Source organism: Acinonyx jubatus, chromosome A3, assembly GCF_027475565.1.
Source record: "Acinonyx jubatus isolate Ajub_Pintada_27869175 chromosome A3, VMU_Ajub_asm_v1.0, whole genome shotgun sequence".
NCBI lineage: Eukaryota > Metazoa > Chordata > Mammalia > Carnivora > Felidae > Acinonyx > Acinonyx jubatus.
Window position 1 is genome coordinate 118,466,089 of NC_069388.1, and position 20,195 is coordinate 118,486,283.

A 20,195-nucleotide genomic window follows, 5' to 3' on the forward strand; every position below is an offset into this window, starting at 1 on the left:
AAGCAGCGGCCCGCACCCAGCACGTGTGAAACGGGAAGTTACGAGGGTAGCTGACGTTCCCGGGTACCGGTTGTGCCAAAGGGACACATGCACCGCCAGCACCATGCAATGCAAATTTAAAATCAGGTTTATTGGCAAAGTTTAATGAGCAGAGAAATAGGACACACAACCCCTCCATTGCTGCACAGCTTAGCCCAGGTGTAAGCTGCTTCAACTGTGGCCATGCTCCCTTCGTGTTCTATACTTTGGAAAGAACCAGGGAGTAGAAACCATCCACACAATTATGTAACAATGACGACATCCAGATTGGAAGCAGTTTTATTAGAAGAGGGGTCTTCAGAGCTCACCGGCTGGCGTCGGCCTGTCCTCTTGTTGAATCAGACCTGTGGACCTAGCCATTTAGCTAGCTCGTTCCAGGGGAGGAGAGGAGCTGTGGGGGCCCTGGTCCCAAGAGCTCTTCCTACACTGTGATCATCCTGTTTTGTCTTACAACTGTCCTATACTATGTAAGTGTTGCTACCATCTCCATTCTATGGCTGAGGCTAAAGAAATGCATCTAAGATGGTTCATGACCTTCCAGTGCTTATAATCTAGCTCAGGAATCAAAGTGAGGACAGCTATCTCAAAATTATAAGACCAGGTTCGGGCAAGGCGGTGATGAGGCAGGACTGATCTGCTACATGGCAGACAGGAAGTGACTTGACAGGACGTGTCTTCCCCACCACCGCCCGGGCTTTGCCCTGGATCCAAAGGGACCCAGGTGAAGCGTCAGTGACACACAGAGGCAGAGGTCATGGACTTGTCTGTGGGAGGAAGTGGAGAATAAGGCCTTTAACATGTAGCTGTAAGAACTCACCTCAATAATACCGTGAAGGGGAGGAAGGTGCCCACGCTGGCTCCTGCTGCCCTCACGGCCGCTCCTTGGCGCAGGAGGAAAAGTCTGACCGGGAGCGCTGGCAGCACCTGGCTGACCTGGCTGACTTCGCTCTGGCCATGAAGGACACACTCACCAACATCAACAACCAGTCCTTCAACAACTTCATGCTGCGCATAGGTAAGGGCTTCAGGCTTGTCTGCTCCTCGATGTGTTCCTCTGACACAAGGGACTCAGCACATCAGGAGGGAAGAGGACTTAGCCCTGAGGCATTTAGGTCGAGGAAGGCCACATGGTCACAGCTTTGGGACCTCAGGGATCTCTTCCAGATGTTCAGACCACACATCTGACAAAATGATGGTTAGCTGTCTGTCCTGTACTGTTGACCGTGAAAAGCATGCCTGAGGAGTCCGGCTGGGAAGTCAGGATATTTCCCCAAGCAGTCCTGTGTGCCTGCCCAGGCCTTTGCTGCCTCTGTCCAGCCTGTTAGGAGTTAATGTCACCTGCTGCCCTTATTGGGGGTAGGGGTGGGATCCTCACTCCTGGGTGAGGTCACAAGACACTTGGAAGTACCAGATATGTGTTGCAACTGTCAACTTCCACACTGCATACATTAGTTAGCATACTGGGGACAGCTGACATTTGCCAAGGACAGGATAAACAGGAGACATGCCTGCCCTCTGGTGGCTTAGAGACAAGCTTCAGGAGTAATGTTACAGATTTAGGAGCTCTGTGGTTGGGGTCGGGTGGTAACTTCTCTGGGGGAGGAGTTGAGGGCTTCTGAGATGGGATGATGACAAAATGTGACATGTGGCTGTGCTTAATTTTATGCTTCTACACCAGGCATGAACAAAGGAGGGGTACTGGCTGGGGTCATTGGAGCCCGGAAACCACATTATGACATCTGGGGCAATACGGTCAACGTAGCCAGCAGGATGGAGTCCACAGGGGTCATGGGTAACATTCAGGTATGTCCAGCGAGAGCCGAGCATGTGCTCAGACCCAGGGACCGGGCACAAAGTCAGAATAGGGGGTGCTTTGCCACATGCTACTGCCTCCTTTCTGTTGGCCCAGGTTATCAAGTTGGTGTTTTTGGAAGATTAAAGGCAAGGGTGGAAAGGGATGCCTCAGGAGAAGGGAGGGAATACTTCGACCCCATTTCCAAAATTTAGATTTAAGTTTCTGGTAAGGCTGTCCTGCCTCTTGGAATGAACTACATCTTGTGCCAACAGCCAATACCCTGAAGCCACCCGCATGGCAAGAAAGCGCCAGAGTGGGGAGAAGAGACAAAACAGAGTGATTCTGGGGACAGGGAGCACGGTCACTGGGAGAGGGAAAGGCCCTAGGCAACCCCGCATCCTGCCACTGTCCACTCTGTGCCTGTTGGCATGCAGATAAGGGGCTTAGCCCAACAGTTCTGGAGAGCAACACTCCAGGCAGGCTGATTGGGGCCTGTGGGCCACATGTGGACACCCTCTGGGCAGCTGAGCTCACGCTATGTTCTCCCTCCACAGGTGGTGGAAGAAACACAAGCCATCCTTCGGGAGTACGGCTTCCGCTTTGTGAGGCGAGGGCCCATCTTTGTGAAAGGGAAGGGGGAGCTGCTAACCTTTTTCTTGAAGGGGCGGGAGAAGCCAGCTGTCTTCCCTAACGGCTCCTCGGTCACCCTGCCCCACCAGGTGGTGGACAACTCCTGAATGGCCGCGAGCCCCACAACAGTCCAAATGGGAGGGGAGAATCTGTTTTTTGGAATCAAAGAAAGGCCTTGGGAAAGGACAAATGACCAAGCCCCAACCTGCCCAAACTGTTGGAAGTGCACACTCACATAGACTTTAGGTTTAAAAATCTCAAGCCTTCATTTGTTCATGGATACGTGAGCTCGGAGGGTGGCCATACTATTCCTCAGCGTGCCTGCAGCTTCCTCAGAGAGTAGGGGTCTTAGGCATAGTACTGGAACAATCCTTCCAGAGCCCGGGTCTGACCAGCCCTCCTTCCCCCAGAGAGGCCACGGCCACTGTGAGCGGGAACGTATCCGAGGTGGGACAGAGCTGCCTTTGCTGCGGGGCTGGGAGCACAGGTGGGAGAGCTGTGCTTCGGACGAGGACCTGGCAGGACTCGACAACCGAGCGGCCAGCTGCTCTCCCTGGCGTGCACGTGGAAGGCCTCTTTCAGGCTGGAGAGCGGCTGGTCTCCATATGGTCCGGGCTAGGTGAACCGGCCCTCATGCTGATGTTCCTGATAATCTTGAAAGGTTCTTCTGGAACCCCTGCCACCTTAGTCATGAGAGCAGAAAGTGCAATATTTCCTTTTACCTGGTGGGAGGGAGGGAAAGGGAATTTATTTCTGAGAGAAAAATATATAAACAGATCTTCTACATTTATATTTTTAACTTTCTGTTAAACACTTTCCAATATTGCCTTGCCTCTTGAGCTCTTGCTACAGTCGCCTTTGCTACTGCTTTAAAAGAGAATTTACAGGTATTGATAAAGAAGACTGTTTTATTAAAAGCTTTATTCAACTTGAATGTGATCACTGTGAAAACTGTTAATACCAATCATCTGAAAAGTGCTAAGTGCTTTGCTAACTCTCACCACTCATCCTTACCACATGCCTAGAAGGCAAGAGCCTGAACTAAGACATCTCTCTTACTCTCAAGCTGCTTCCTTCTAATGGTGGGCCGAGCTGGCTCTACGAGTCCCCTGTGCTCCCACACACATAGGTTACTTCCTGGTCCTCGGGTCCAAAGAGTGACCACGGTAGAGACCTGGCTGCAGCTCTGGGGCAGGAAGGGGGGTCAGGACTCCTATCAGGCCTGTGCAGCATGGGAGAGCTTGCAGAAGACAGATGAGGGAGGTCTGCTTCCCTTTGTAACCGCTGAGTTTGAGCAGACTTCTGATCGTGCTTTTTTATAGCTGACCTAACAATTCAACTGACGTGTTTTAGAAAACAAAGCATTTGCCACATAGAGCCCTGATTATCCACAGTATGTTCTCACACCATATTCTTTATGAAACGGGCCTAGAATACACTGCTTCAATCTAAGGATCAAACACGTTTTCCTTAACTGTCATTCAGGAACCCAGAATGTTGTAAAAACTTTATTTTCAAAAGACTCAGGAAAACGAGGCAGAATTAAAGCTTTCATAAAAGCTACCCTTCAGTTGAATGGTACATACTCCCTCTTTCACAAAATGCCTTCTGCCCCACACACATTCTGATTTTCAGCTAAAATATATGATCAAATCAATACCTCAATTGTCCAAACTTGCCCCTTACCATCATGATGAGATGAATGTTCTCATTACAAGGATGGTCCCTAGGCAAGGGCTCTGAGTCTTTCAATAGTTTTCAGTTCCCAGGACCACACCTGGGACTGTGCACAGTATTACTTTACTCACTTTTGACATGTTCCCAGTGAAAATAATATTCTAGGAGACCAGGCTCATATCCAACCTTTCTCCGTTTCTTGCAAACGAAGTAAACACTTGATGCAGGGGCTTCGTAAAAAACAGATTTTCATGGGATGCTCGCTGTTCTTCCCATGAAGTGGACGAGGCGTCCGTCCCTAAAATAAATTAAATCAATCTCATTTAGTGCAACTGGGGGAACCTGAACCTGGATCACTGGTGTTCTGGACCCACGTAACTTTTTTTTTTCTTTTGGTCTGGAGGAAAGAGGCTGCCCTTTATTGGACCAATGAAGTTTTGAGACCCGAACAGACCCTGCCCAGAAGGAAGCCTAAAATCTATGGTGTGAAATCTGCGGCAGCTTCAAATTTTCCACCTCCTAAAAATATTTTTTCCTATTTTTCATTATTGCCCATGTCACATTATGATGGTATATTTAACTATAAAACTGTATCATAAAGCTCTCTCAGCCAGCCCTAAAAAATTCCCATCCAGAGAAGGGTCTCTAGAGAGCGACATATACACTCGTCTACTTGGCTTCTTAGTGAAATGAGTCTTTTGGCTCTCTTCATCACAAGTGACCCTCTGACAGCCTCATGAGCGGTCTCTCTTCAGGAGGGGTCTCCAAAGAAAACAAATCTTAAACTGGAGGAGCATTAGCAGACTTGGATGGAACAAAGGAGAGGGAACAAGGGTAAATTATGTCTACTACCCACAAAAAGGAGAGAAAAACTGGTAGAAAGAAGGAAAACATTTGGGACACCTGGGTGGCTCGGTCAGTTAAGCGTCTGACTTCCACTCAGGTCATGATCTTCCAGTTCCTGAGTTCAATCCCCCCATCAGGCTCTCTGCTGTCAGCACAGAGCCTGCTTCAGATCACTCACTCTCAATCTCTCTCTCTCTCAAAAATACACATTAAAAAATATATTTAAAAAAAAGAAAAATATTCTTTGTATTTTACTGAGTAAATTTCTGGTAGATTAACAGAAGAACGGGTCTCCAAAGGTCCAACTGATGTAATCTACCTATTTTACCGTCTCATTCAACCTGAGTAACACTGAGCACATTGTAATCTCTTCACTGAGGCATCCTTCCTCTCACCTTGGTACGTAATGGTGACGTCAGTTGGAAGGGTTGTCGTGAGGTCCTTATACAGCAGTCTAGCACAAAATGGGAAAGACCGACCCTGTGGCTCCACTTTGTAAGTAAACGACAGCAAGTTGCACAGCGAGTTTCTCTGCAAGGGCCCAGCCAGAAAGGCTGCAAAGTCTCTCTAAGGGTTGTGGGGGTCAGAAGAGAGACACAATGTATGATGACTACAGTTCCAAAGGCAGTGAGTGGTTGTGACACTTCAAACAAACATGTCTACAAATATAGGGCCCATTAATCAAATTTCAGAGAACTAAACAAAAGAGAAAAGCCTGTAAAAAGGACTAATGATAAAGATGTGAAGAGTTAGTGGCATCCTAGAAAGACCTGCAGAAAACACTAAATAAACGGCTGGGGGTTGGGGGCGTAAGGGAGATACAATTTCTGCCAAGAATTTCATTGTCTTCATACAGTTGGCTAAGATCCTTTGTGTCTGTGTCCACGTTATCAGTGTAAGTTTAACTGACAACTAAGAGCTTCAGAGTCATTCTAAATGCATGGGTGGAACACAGCTTCTAAAAGTCATATATTCCTTATCTGTATTCATTTCCTGTCTACTTAAAAGCACTTTTTTTCTCACCCAACCCTAGCTCCAATGCAACCCCAAGAAGGTAGGCCAGAGTTCAGGCAAAGATGGACAGTATTCCTCTATGTATTACTCTGCTTTGCAACTATACCTAAGATTCAGCAAGACACTTGGTACAGAGTAAGTACTCTATAAATCCCTGCTGAATTAACAGTACAGAAACTGTATAAGCATTCCTCAGAGATACTGTGGGTTCAGTTCCAGACTGCTGCAATGAAGCAAGTCAAATGAATTGCTTGGTTTCCCAGGACAGTTATGTTTATACCATACTGTAGCCTATTAAGTACACAATAGCGTTATGTCTAAAAAACCAATGTACATATCTTTTTAAATTTATCTATTTTGAGAGAAAAATTGAGAGAGAGGGAGGGGCAGAGAGAATCCTAAGCAAGCTCCACACTATCAGTACCGAGCCCAACATGGGCCTTGATCTCACAAACTGTGAGATCATGACCTGAGCTGAGATCAAGAGTCGGTCGCTTAACCAGCTGAGCCACCCAGGCACCCCCCTGCCAATATGCAGATCTTAATTAAAAAACACTTTATTACTAAAAAATGTTGGGGCGCCTGGGTGGCGCAGTCGGTTAAGCATCCGACTTAGCCAGGTCACGATCTCGCGGTCCGGGAGTTCGAGCCCCGCGTCAGGCTCTGGGCTGATGGCTCGGAGCCTGGAGCCTGTTTCCGATTCTGTGTCTCCCTCTCTCTCTGCCCCTCCCCCGTTCATGCTCTGTCTCTCTCTGTCCCAAAAATAAATAAACGTTGAAAAAATAAAATAAATAAATAAGTAAAAATAAAAAAATGCTAACCATCATCTGAACATTTAGTGAATCATAATCACTGATCAGATCACCATAACAAATAATGAAGAAGTTTGAAGTATTGAGAGAATTAACAAAATGTGACACAGAGACACAAAATGAGCAAATGCTATTGGAGAAATGGCACAAATAGGCTTGCTTAACACAAGGTCGCCACAAACCTTCAATCTGTAGAAAAACACAATATCTGCCCAGTGCAATAAAGAGAGGTACAATAAAATGAGGTATGACTGTACTTGGTGAAGGGAAGAAAGGGTCAAGTATAAAAGCTTGACGACTACCATTCGGGAGTGAAAAATCCCTTAACCAGCATCCATGCTTCAACAGCATCCAGAATTTCAAAAGGGGAACAAGGTGGAAAATAACTTGTATATAAATAAGAAACACGCATCAGAAGGACAATGGTCAAACTTCTGGCTCAGAATTATAAAGCATTTTAAATACAAAAGAGGAGTGCCTGGGTGGCTCAGTAGGTCATGATCCCAGGGTCATGGGATAGAGACCCACATGGGCTCTGTGCTGAGTGTGGAGCTTGCTTAAGATATTCTTTCTCTCTCTCCCTCTGCCCAATCCTCTACTTGAGCATTCTCTCTAAAATAAAAAAATTAAAATAAGGTAAAATATAAAAAATAACTTGCCCCCCACCTTTTTTCACCTTTTGAGCCTATTCTGGGCTAATAAAATCCTATATAAGATCCCAGACAGATACCTGAAGTTGATCTGCCTGGTACTTCCTCCCAGCGTAAGCATTTAGGTATTCGCAGAGACAGAACAGGAAGTGCTGAATATTAGTCTGTAAGTATTTTGCAGATATCTCCTCTAGGGGAATGAAGACTGGAACTGAATGGTGATGTATCCGAAGTGGCTTCTGTATGACAAGGTCGACAAAATAGGAATCCAGCAAATTTCCCTCAAAAGCAGTGCTGATGCAGACACAGACCCCTCGGCTGGTCCGTTTCCCACTGAGCCCTGAAGCAAACAAGTTGATACCTGTCAACACATGTCAGCAAAGGTAGTTTCTTTCTCGGCTGTGCAATCACTTCAGCACTGCCTCATACACACAATATGTTTGTTGAACGAACAATCAAATGTTTGTTGAATGAACATAATAGACTCTTTATTCTGACGCTGCCTCACTTCACATTTGAGTTGTTAAAACCATGGAAGATGGTGGAAAAGATAAAACATCCTTATATCAAATTATGGAAGAAGAGATTTAGAAATTTTCATGTTACTCCTTTTTCTGAGTGTCAAATAATGTATGATAGTGCAGTTCCTTCCACAATCCTCTTATGCCATAGATAATGGGCAGGATAAATCCCCATTATAGTAGGAAAACAGAGACTTACTAGGTTGAAACAACTTGACCAGTGATATCAAGCCAGCCAGCAGCAAAGGCAGTTCTACCACAGGGTCCAACACACACGAGAGCTAAAATGAATAATCTAAGCTGGCCACCAACCAATCTTCTGCAAAAAGTGGCCGATTTTGTAGGTGAAGATGCCCACAAACAGTATGCCAGCTTTGTGTGTATAGGCTGAAGAAGGCAAAATCCATGCTCATGAAATAAGTCCAGGACTAATAATATATCTAGCAAACCAATGCACTAGAGACAAGAGACTCAGACTGAAACAGGTCAGAAAATAAATTATACCTGTAAAACGATATGCCTGCAAAATGGCTTTCATATTTTCCTCTTTTCCTCCCACAGCTTCTTGCTCACTGATCTCCAATGTTTGGTCAGGTTCTGCATTGGCAGTAGATGCTTTAATCTGCAAAATATGCAGCAAATCAAACTGGGTGCAAAGGGGCATAGCACAGGGTCCTTGCCCTCACATAAATGCAGAGTATTTTTTATTATGTAATAAGTGTATTATGCTACAGTGACCCATTAGTGCTATGAATCCACAAGAAAGGAAAAATTTTGTGGGTCACTGTGCTAGAAATCAGAGTAGCAACTGTGCTGGCCCAAAGAAGAATCAGGACTTTGATAGGAATGGAGAATATTGTGAGAAGAAAAAGAAAAGGGTGTAAAGCAAGTCTAGGGTAAGCACAGGGTAGCAAAGCAATGAAAACATGACCTACCACAGCTTGCGGGATACAGTTAAAGCCACGTGACAGGCACTGAATGTTTGTATCCCTCAAAATTCATATGCTGAAACCTAATGCCCGATGTGATGGTATTTGGAGGCAGCGCCTCTGGCTGGTGATTAGGTCACAATATTGGAGCCTTCATGAATGAGATTAGTGCCCTTGTAAGAGACCCCAGAGAGCTAGCTCACCCCTTCCAGCATGTAAACTACACTTCTAGCACTTCAACTACAGTGAGAAGACTACCATCAATGAGGAAGTAGGTCCTCATCAGACATTGAATCTGCCGGGTCCATAATCTTGGACTTCCCAGGCTCTAGAACTGTGAGAAATGTGTGTTGTTGACAGGTCACCCAGTTTATGGTATTTTTGTTCCAACAGCCCATATTTGACCAAGACACTGGGCTTAGTGAAAAATTTATAACCTCACAAACAAAAAGGGGAAAAGAAAGACTAAAAAAAAAAAAAAATCAGTAAGTATTCATCTCAGGAAGCTAAAAAGCAACTTAAATCTAAAGAATAGAAGGAAGGGTATAGTGAATTATGAGAAAATATCAATGAAAATGCAACACAAATGTGTAAAAGAGAAAAATCAATAATGCCAAAAGTTGGTTCTTTAATAAAACTGATACAAAACTGATAACAAGACTGATCAAGGAGAGAAAAAGAGAAGAGTGATCACAAATTACCAATCAGATTAAAAACTGAGACAATGCTACTGATCAATCCTATTCACAAGATAGTTGTTTAAGAAGCTTCAAACAACTTTATGGCACAAAAACAGACACTCAGATCAATGGAACAGAATAGAGAACCCAGAAATGGACCCACAGACGTATGGCCAACTAATCTTTGACAAAGCAAGAAAGAAGATTCAATGGAATAAAGGCAGTCTCTTCAGCAAATGGTGCTGGGAAAACTGGACAGCGACATGCAGAAGAGTGAACCTGGACCACTTTCTTATACCAGACACAAAAATAAACTCAAAATGGATGAAAGACCTCAATGTAAGACAGGAAGCCATCAAAATCCTCGAGGAGAAAGCAGGCAAAAACCTCTTTGATCTTGGCCACAGCAACTTCTTCCTCAACATATCTCCAGAGGCAAGGGAAACAAAAGCAAAACTGATCAGGACCTCATCAAAATAAAAAGCTTCTGCACAGCAAAGGAAATAATCAGCAAAACTAAAAGGTAACTGATGGAATGGGAGAAGATATTTGCAAATGACATATCAGATAAGAGTATCCAAAATCTATAAAGAACTTATCAAACTCAACACCCAAAAAATAATCCAGTGAAGACGGGCAAACATGAATAGACACTTCTCCAAAGAAGACATCCAGATGGCCAACCCACACAGGAAAAAACGCTCAACATCACTCATCATCAGGGAAATACAAATCAAAACCACAATGAGATACCACCTGTCAGAATGGCTAACATTAACAACAAAGGCAACAACAGATGTTGGTGAGGATGTGAAGAAAGAGGATCTCTTTTGCACTGCTGGTGAGAATGCAAACTGGTGCAGTCACTCTGGAAAACAGTATGTAGGTTCCTCAAAAAACTAAAAATAGAACTACCCTACGACCCAGCAATTGCACTACTAGGTATTTACCCAAGGGATACAGGTGTGCTGTTTCGAAGGGGCGCATGCACCCCAATGTTTATAGCAGCACTATCGACGATAGCCAAAGTATGGAAAGAGCCAAATGTCCAAGGACGGATGAATGGATAAAGAAGATGTGGTATATATATACAATGGAGTATTACCTGGCAATCAAAAAAAATGAAATCTTGCCATTTGCAACTACATGGATAGAACTAGAGGGTGTTAATGCTAAGTGAAATCAGTCAGTCGGAGAAACACAAATATCACATGACTTCACTCATATGAGGACTTTAAGATACAAAACAGATGCACATAAGAGAAGGGAAGCAAAAATAATATAAAAACGGGGGAGGGGAGGGTGCCGGGATGGCTCAGTCGGTTAAGTGTCCAACTTCGGCTCAGGTCATGATCTCACAGTTCGTGAGTTCAAGCCCCACATCAGGCTCTGTGCTGACAGCCCAGAGCCCGCTTCGGATTCTGTGTCTCCCTCTCTCTGCCCCTCCCCCACTCACATTCTGCCTCTCTCTCTCTCCCTCTCAAATAAACATTAAAAAGTAAAAAAAAAAACAAAAAAACAGGAAGGGGGACAAAACATAAGAGACTCTTAAATATAGAGAACAAACAGAGGGTTGCTGGAGGGGTTGTGGGAGGGTGGGATGGGCTAAATGGGTAAGGGGCATTGAGGAATCTACTCCTGAAATCATTGTTGCACCATATGCTAAGTTGGATGTAAATTAAAAAATAAATTATTAATAAAAATTAAAAAAACAAAAATAAAACAAAACAAACAAAAATAAAAACAAAAACAAGAAGGTTCAAACAACTTTAAATGAAATGCAATTTACCAAAGATGACCCAAAGGGAAACAGGAAATATAAAAGCTTTATATTAATCAAAGAAATTGAATCAGAAACTTAAAACCTTCCCACAAAGGAGGCCCAAAGTTTTACCAGGTAGTTCTTTACAAATATTTAAGGAAAAACCATACCAATTTTATGTAAACTTTTCCAATGAACAGAAAAAGAGGAAAATATATCAACTCTCTTTATAAGACCCAGTTAAATTTGATGCCAAAACCCGAAAAGGACATTAAAAAAAAAAAAAAAAAAAAAGCACAAGACAATCTCAAGAATTTAGATGTAAAAGTCCTATTAGCAAATATTAGCAAATAGAATTCAACATTATATAGAAAGGTAATACATCAAACCAACTTAGGTTTATTCTAAAAATGTAAGCCATTATCATTCAAAAACCAATCAATATGTATCACCACATTAATAAAAGCCATACAACCACCTTAATGTATGCAGTAAAAACATTTGATAAAATTCAATACTTGATCACAATTAAATGAGCAAGCTAGACATAGAAGACCATTTCCTTAAACTGATAAGAGCATGTATACAAAATTTAGAGCAAACAGGTTGACCCTAAGATTATTTCTACTCAACAATATAGGAAACAACTTAGCTAGTAGAATAAGGCAAGGAAAACAAATTACAAGGATTGGAAAGAAGTAAAACTGTTAGTGTTTGCATATGACATGATTCCAGATGTAGAAATCCCAAAAGAATAGAGAGATAAATAGAATGTAGATTTCGCAAAGTTGTCATAAAGTCAATATATAAAAATCAAATATATTTCTACATAATATGAAAATAAAATTTCTAAAAGATAATACATCAGGGGCTATTAAAATAGGACTTGTGGGTCAAACCTATCTTGACACTTATTTTTGTAAATAAGGTTTGACTGGAACACACCCACGCACGTAGTTATTGTCTATGGCTACTTCACAGTACAACAGCAGAGCTGAATAGTTGCCATAGAGACCAGGTGGCTCACAAAGCCTAAAATGACTATCTGGCCTTATACAGAAAGTCTGTGGACCCCTGCCATATACGTACGTTAACATCAGGAAAAATCAAATACATAAAGATAAATATACTGAATGATGTTTAAGACCTCTACACATGGGTGGCTCAGTCGGTTAAGCGTCCGACTTTGGCTCAGGTCATGCATGATCTCACGGTTTGTGAGTCTGAGCCCCACATCAGGCTCTGTGCCGACAGCTCAGGGCCTGGAGCCTGCTTCAGATCCTGTGTCTCCTTCTCTCTCTACCCCTCCCCTGCTTGCACTCTCTCTCAAAAATAAATAAACATTAAAAAAATAATAAAAAAAATAAACATCTCTACACATAAAACTGCACACATTACTAAGAGAAATTAAAGAACTAAATAAATGGAAAGATACATCATGTACACTGACTGGAAAATGCAATATTGAAAATATTTCAATTCTCTCCAAATTCGTGTATAGATTCAATGCAATCCCAATCAAAACTATAGGTTTTTTGGAAATTGACAGCTGATTCCCAAATTTATGTAAAATTCAAGGGCCAAGAATAGCCGAGATTATTCTGAAGATGACGACATATATGACAGGTATCCAAACTTACAGTAAATAAATCTCTTGTACCCACATGGAACAGAACAGGCCCACAGTGGACCCAAAGATCCATTACAACACAACGGGAAAAGAACGGACATCAAAAAGTGGCAGCAAATGCACTGGATATTCACATGGAAAAACAAAAGTAGTAGTATGACCTCTACTTCATCCCATACACAAAAATCAATTCCAGACAGACTGTAGTTCTGAAAGTAAAAAGTACAATAGAGTTTTTAGAAAATACCACAGACCATCTTCACCATCTCAAGTTAGGCAAAGATTTATTAAAAGGAAACAAGAGCAGTTAAGTATAAAATTAGACTCCTAAATCAACCTTCATTAAAATGAAGACTTTCTTTTCATCACAAGACACCATTAGGGTGAAAAGGCAAGCCACAGTCTAAGAGAAGATTCGTAATACATATACTAAAGAATTCATATCCAAAATATGTAAACAATTCTACAATTCAGTAAGAGATACACAACGCAATAAAATTTTTGCAGAAGCCTCAAAAAGCCTATTTCACAACAGAAGACTTTCAAGTATCCAATACAGGTACTTAACAGCATTAGTTATCAGGCAATTGCAAATTACTCCGCCATGAGATACTGTGACACTCAGCAGAGTGACAAATTTTTTAAAATGACAATATCAACTACTGGTAAATATGCAAAATGATGGAAATCTTTTACACAGGTGCTGGGAATGTAAAATTGGTGGAATCACTTCCAAAAACTGTTTGGCAGTATTTACTGAGGACAAATATGACCTAGCAATTCTACAAAGTATACGCCTGATAGAAAAGTACGTATTTTTACATCAAAAGACAGGAACAAGAATGTTTCACAGCCCTGAAGTGAAATAAAATAACCCAAATGTCGCCAATACACTTAAGCAAATAAATTGTGGAATATTCATAAAATGAAATTACTACACAGCAATAAAAAAGAATGACCACTATGTGCACCAGTATGGATAAATCTCACAGACAGCATTCAAAAATAACAAGTCAGACATAAGTTTACACTTTTTACATTTATATAAAATTCAATGTAGGGTCTTATGAAGCATTTTCCTGGCTGTGTAAGATTTATTGGAGAAGTAGATATACACGAAGAGAAAACAACGAGCAGACTACTCCAATAATCCCGGCATCCCAATCCCCTGGTAAATATTTACAACATATGTGGATAATACTTTGGAAGCACAAAGACAACCTAAAGGAAAATTTGGCAGGTCTTGCTGACCTATCCTGGCCAAGAGAGAAAACTGAAGAGAAGGAAGCGTCAAAGTTCACTGTGAGGTTTCAAGTCTGTAAGGGAAAGATGGAGGTAATGACAAAAATACCAATGACCCATCAGGCTGAGACTGAAGTAACAAGCTCCTGTCTACAAGTGCAGGTTAAGAGGCTATTATGAAGAACTTGCCTGGCCTATCAGTAACGCCTAACAATTATTGGTTGACATTGATATTAGCTGACTCTACAGAACTGATCATTTGAGAGGTCAAGGACTGAAATCAATCCAGTAAGATCACAGGTAAAACCCATTATACAAACTGTTAATTCCCAGATCATGCTTATTCTTTATGCTCCAGCAAAGCTTGCTAACATGGCCCCTGTACTCACTCTGGCTTGACGCTGTTTCACTTCAGCCCTGAGCTTATCACGCAGACACCTCAGTTTATGAATTTTGGTCCCAAGATCGCTCTCTGCTGTCTCTCTCGGTGGGTCTTCTAAGTTTTTACAGGATCTGCTCATTTGAGTCTCTAGTCTTTCCAAGTGAGCTAAAACACCTGAGGAAAGTAAAAAGGCAATTTCACAAGCATCCAGGGATTTCTGACTCTGGCCACAGGAAGAATTTCAGGGATGAACAGAGGGTTAACTCCCTTCTTAGAACTTTGACCAGCTAAAATGTTAGACATTGGCCATGATTTATAAAACCAGAGGACCTGACAAAAAGAATCAAGAATGAGCAGCCTTATAGGTTGAGCACTAATGTACAAGCAGTTCCTGACCAAGACAGTCCAACGTGAGCATAATCTGAATGTAACTCATGTCAGTTATCTATGATAAGGACTGGGGAAAACAGGGTCACCAAATTCACTGACTCTCTCAGACACTGTTATTAAAAATGTAGATTTTTACATTGGCTTTTATGCATGTTTCCCCAAAGTGCTAATGCATAGCTCTTTGGATTCAGACATCCAGAGAGTCTTAAGTGTTTTGAAGCTCTGAGAAGTATTATTCACACAGGACTAAAAGGACACTAAAGGGAACTGTCTACCAATATTACTGGGATTTAGAAAGGAAAACAAGTTCACAGTTGGACAGAAATTCAAAGGCAAATATCAGTTCCCAAGAGATTAAGGACCATCACAGTTTCATAATGCCAATCAAGTCTAACAATAAAGCATTTGCTGCACATTTCCTACACATTAAGACCCCGTGCTAGATGTTTTACTTGCACATTATGTAAAGAATTAAAGCATGAAGGGGCCCCTGGGTAGCTGAGTCGGTTACGTGTCCGACTCTTGATATCAGTTCAGGTCATGATCTCAAGGGTGGGATCAAGCCTTGGGTCAGGCTCTGTGCTGACAATGTGAAATCTGCTTGGAACTCTCTCTCTCCCCTCTTCGCTTGTCTCCTCCTCATGCTCGCGCGCGCGCGCTCTCGCTCTCAAAATAAATAAGCTTAAAAAAAAAATAAAGCATGAAGATAATTCAGTTCTTATTTTCCTTCCACAACCATCACCATAAGGCTACTACTTGCCTCCATTTTCCAGATGAAATGAGAGCAGAGAATGGCAAAATAACTTGCCCAAGGCCACGTTATTTCTAATGGCAGGGCCAGGACACGCCCAAGTCTAACCAACACCGAAGTCACTGCTTGGCTCCGATCCTTCCACAGGTGTAATGCATAAATGACCCCACCCAAAAAAATCCTGGAAAGGAATGAGACCTCAGTGACTAGAACTGTAGCTCCGAATAAACACTAAGCATTATTATGAGTGCAACCTATCCGTTTAAAAAGGGGCAGGAGCCTAGAAATGTCTGAAATAATTTCCCATCTGCAATGAATAATCTTAGCTGGCCTGTGCCTTTTCAGTCTTCAGTGTTTGGATCTTTCACCATAATGCTCCCAGCAGGCCGGGTCACACATCCGTTAGAGGAGGAAAGGGTTGTTTTGATCTAGGCGTCCTCTTTGGCAGCAGTACTAAGGGGGAAAAGGCGACCCTTTGAATACCTCCTTTGGACTTGTCATTCGCCCACTCCATCTCCTCGGTTTCCCACCGGCCTTCCTACGAAGTTGTGCAGGCAAGGCTTAATAGGGACCCAGATGTCCTTGCTGGTAAAAGAGAAAAGGCAAGAAAGTCACATCTATTCACACTTGGGGTGTCGCGAGACACCCCAAGTGACACTGCTAGGACTCCCCTTCCCTGACCCGTCCTACCCTGACCGTTCCCCGGTCCTAGCCGGCAGTCTACTTGCCCCCGCGCGTGCCCCACAACACGGCTTTAAGAGGCTGTTCAGCCTTCCACCGCGACCACGGTCTCGTCCGCCACCGGGTCTTCTTTTCCCCTTACCTCTTCTCTCGCTCACCCAGGCCAAGGTGGAGTTCCCGCCGTCCACGCCTTCAAAACCAAACCAATCGGACCCAGCGTGCTTTGCGCCGCCACCGTACAAAAACATGGCTGCGCTCAGGGCCCCTCCCTCATCCCGGCATGCACCAGGGAGTAGGGCCGGTCTTTCTGTGGGCCCGGAAGATGGCGGCCTCTGGCGCAGAGCCGCAGATCCTAGTCCAGTACTTGGTGTTACGAAAGGATCTGTCGCAGGCTCCATTCTCCTGGCCGGCAGGCGCAATGGTAGCGCAGGCTTGTCACGCAGCCACCGCGGCCTTGCACATTCACCGCGACCACCCCCACACGGCCGCTTACCTTCGGGACCTGGGGCGCATGCGCAAGGTGGTCCTCGAGGTGAGGCACCCGGCGGAGGGGGAGGGGTGCCGAAGTCGTCGGGACCGGAAGTGGGTGTGGTCTTGGTGCAGAGGCCTTACTTGGTCGAGTAGGTGTGGCGTGAGTGGGGAGGAGTCTTCTAAGTAAGGTTTGGGAAGGTTGCCGAGACTTGAGCGATGGCCCCGGGAGCTTTACTTCGGCGGGACGGGGGCCTGTGTGAAGAGTGAGTGGACATTGGGTTATTAAGACTTCCCGCCCCCTTCCGCTCTCATCGGCGTCCCTCTTAATAGAGGGGTATGACACCTAATTATTTGAAAAATAAATGTGTACATATATTGAACCTAGCTTCATAAATAACCAGATACCGCTGGTGTAAAATAGAGGTAAGGTTCGTTTTGCAGGCGGCCAAACAGATCTTACCCTTACCTTTTCCCTTTGTCAATTCTGCTTCTGGAAGTGTAACCTAGGAAGATACCAGATACCAGACGCATCGAAGAGCATTGTATAGATCAAGAATATTCATAGGAACACTTTATAATAGTAAAGAATGTGGAAATCACCAAATTTCCAGCACTAGTGATTGGTTAATTTTATGCTTAAAATGTGCTATTATAAAGCTAGTATAAATCACGGTTTTTGAAGCATATTTAGTTGGCATGGAAGAGTGCTCATTATGTTATGCTAACCGAACTATATTCTAACTACAAAATGATCCAGATTTTGAAAGGGAAAACTAAGGAAATACATCCACATATTGAGCAGGTGGTGAGATTTGGGTTATTTTCTAATGCTTCTCTATTCTTTTTAGTTTTCTACATTAAACACATATTTTACTTTACATTATAAAATGTACTATAAACAAACTAGAATCCTAGGGCGGAGATGGGATAATCCCTTAATGGCCAGCTGACAAAGCAGATTGTCTTTCAAGAGAAAGATTTCTGTTGGGTAGTAAAACATCAGTCAGTAACCTAGGGGGAAGGGTCTTGAGAATCTATGAGTAGACAGAAAAGAAACAGATAGCTTTTCATTTAGACTTTTTATAGGAAGAGGACCTCAAGAAATCATCTGGTTCAGACATCTCCCTCTCCCACACGTTCAGGCAGATAATATATTTATTTACCCCTTTTCTCAGATGAGAGATCTGAAGCCCACAGAGATTAGACGACTTCCCTTAAGTATAGAAGATACCTGATGAGAGGTGCTTGGGTGGCTCTGTCGGTTGAGCATCCGATTCTTGATTTCGGCTCAGGTCATGATCTCACATTGGAGAGAGATGGAGCCCGAGCTATTAGCACAGAGCCTGCCGTGCTTAAGATTCTCTCTCTCCCTATATACCCCTCCCCCACTCATGCTTTCTTTCTCCCTCAAAATAAACTCAAAGGTTGCACCATCACTAAGTGGCAGAGCAATGGACTCCCTCTGACTCACTGTCCTATGCTGCTATGTGGTGCTGAAGAAGGAGTGGGGGTGGGGGGAGTCCATGAGTTCTCCTCCAGCATGGCTGTGCCCAGAGGACTCTAGCTAAAGAGTGGCAATCCCTGCATCCTCCTAGTTGATAAGACAAACCTCTAGTTATCTTAATGGCTTCCGCCCTCACAGGCAAAAAATATACATTATGCCAAATAACACACTATCTTTTTTTTTTTTTTTTTTTTGAGAGAGAGAGAGAGAGAAAGAGAAAGCATGAGCGGGGGAGGGGCAGAGAGAGAGGGAGACACAGAATCTAAAGCAGGCTCCAGGCTCTGAGCTGTCAGCACAGAGCCCTATGCAGGGCTCGAACTCACAAACCACAAGATCGTGACCTGAGCCGAAGTTGGATGCTCAACTGACTGAGCCACCCAGGCGCCCCTAACACACTATCTTCCTTTTGAGTGCTAGCTTTAATACCTCCTATTAATGGGAGTCAGTGTGGTGACAGAGAAACAATCTGAGAAGGATGTTAGAGAATGGTTTGCCCTCTGAGCTAACAAGTGGGAACTGTCCCAGCGAAAGGAAAACCTTTCCAGGTTTAGGAGGGTGTCCGATGGGAGGGGAGGATGGAGCTCGAGGTGATGTGTTGTTAGAAATCTTTTCATAGTCCACTCTTAACATCACAGCTGGCTGAAGCATTAGGGATAGCTGTGTGGACACCAGCCAGAAGCGAAGTAGAAAATCTAGAGAGCATAATTACTGACAACGCATACAGCATCTCAAGAGGAAAGAGAAAAATCTCCATTTTAGAAACAAGCATATTAAGCCTGTCCCTCTCCTACTCCCAGGCAGCTTATCTAAGGTCCTGCAGAGAGTGAATGGCAAGTGGGGCAGTAAAGCTGTTGCTTCTGGAGACACGCTCTACAGCTCCTTCGTTGAGGGAGCTGCTCTCCACTTTTCAGTCCGGAGGAAACCCCCCTACCCACCCCCCCCACACACACTTTTTTTTTCATTGCCTTCTGACACTTCCTAAAGGGGCCATTCAATCTGTGTTCTGTGCTCTGCTCCTGGTAGGCTGCAGATGAAAGCACCCTGAAGGAGCTGGCTGAGACCCTGCAACAGAGCAACATTGACCACATGCTGTGGCTGGAGCAGCCAGAGAATATCGCCACTTGCATTGCGCTCCGTCCCTACCCCAAAGAAGAAGTGAACCAGTATTTGAAGAAGTATCGATTGTTCAAGTGACTCATGCTATCAGTTGCCTTGATATCTTTATCAGCTGGATCCAGAAACTGCATGCCATCTATCCCTGAGCATCGTGTACTCCTTTCAATGGCAACTCGTTCTTCTCTTTAGGCTGTGAGTGTTTCTGGAGGGTCAAACACATGTTCATATTAAAGTTGTCATTAATAAGTACTTCCTCTAATTATTTTTGATTTGTTCAGATGGGGAAAGTAGGTAAGCAGCAATATTGTCCGTGGGTCATGGCTCAAATAGAAGATTTGGTTAGACTCCTATCCAGGGATCAAGGGAACGCCCTTCCTTCTTTATTAGGAATAATAGAGTTCTTCCAGTCACCCAGGTTTTCAATTTTGCCTTTGAATTCTTTATTTCTTATTCACATCTAGATATATTCATTGAATCTAGGACAATATCAATTTCAAGATACACCATTACTTTACATGTTGTTAAGAAAGAAGAGATGCTGCCAGTTAAGACACGTGATTAACCATAAGATGTATTTCAGTTTCAAAGGTGTTAAAATACACATACGTGCGCGCATACACACAAATACGTATGTATTTGGTGAAATTTGTCAAGTACTAGAGCTATGGTAGTT

At 43.4% G+C, this 20,195-nt stretch overlaps 3 protein-coding genes across 8 annotated transcripts in view; 2 read left to right on the plus strand and 1 right to left on the minus strand.

The window, feature by feature from the left end:
* The window catches only part of ADCY3 (adenylate cyclase 3), a 91,202-nt gene extending 87,821 nt beyond the window's left edge, over positions 1-3,381 (plus strand). For 2 of the 4 annotated variants that reach the window (XM_027033321.2, XM_027033320.2), the window contains exons 20-22: positions 931-1,054; positions 1,718-1,842; positions 2,389-3,381. In XM_027033321.2, coding sequence (XP_026889122.1) covers positions 931-1,054; positions 1,718-1,842; positions 2,389-2,571 — 432 coding nt within the window. In that variant the 3' untranslated portion in view covers positions 2,572-3,381. Of the gene's footprint in view, positions 1-930; positions 1,055-1,717; positions 2,047-2,388 lie in introns of those variants that run through there. The other 2 variants (XM_053201156.1, XM_027033319.2) reach the window with 1 other exon arrangement.
* CENPO (centromere protein O) lies at positions 110-16,712 on the minus strand. 3 transcript variants are annotated; one of them, XM_015087573.3, is made up of 8 exons: positions 16,574-16,712; positions 16,234-16,335; positions 14,617-14,783; positions 8,489-8,606; positions 7,544-7,803; positions 5,383-5,554; positions 4,328-4,439; positions 110-3,186 (listed from the first exon to the last, which is right to left on the minus strand). In XM_015087573.3, exons 2-8 carry the CDS (start codon positions 16,262-16,264, stop codon positions 3,183-3,185), a joined length of 864 nt encoding a protein of 287 aa, XP_014943059.1. In that variant the 5' UTR covers positions 16,265-16,335; positions 16,574-16,712; the 3' UTR covers positions 110-3,182. The 3 variants fall into 3 exon arrangements, with proteins under 3 accessions (XP_014943059.1, XP_014943058.1, XP_053057133.1); XM_015087572.3 differs by having other exon boundaries at positions 4,273-4,439; XM_053201158.1 differs by lacking the exon at positions 5,383-5,554.
* PTRHD1 (peptidyl-tRNA hydrolase domain containing 1) lies at positions 16,690-19,771 on the plus strand. The gene is made up of 2 exons (XM_027033322.2): positions 16,690-16,963; positions 19,430-19,771. Exons 1-2 carry the CDS (start codon positions 16,712-16,714, stop codon positions 19,598-19,600), a joined length of 423 nt encoding a protein of 140 aa, XP_026889123.2. The 5' UTR covers positions 16,690-16,711; the 3' UTR covers positions 19,601-19,771.
* Positions 19,772-20,195: the final 424 nt, after the last annotated feature.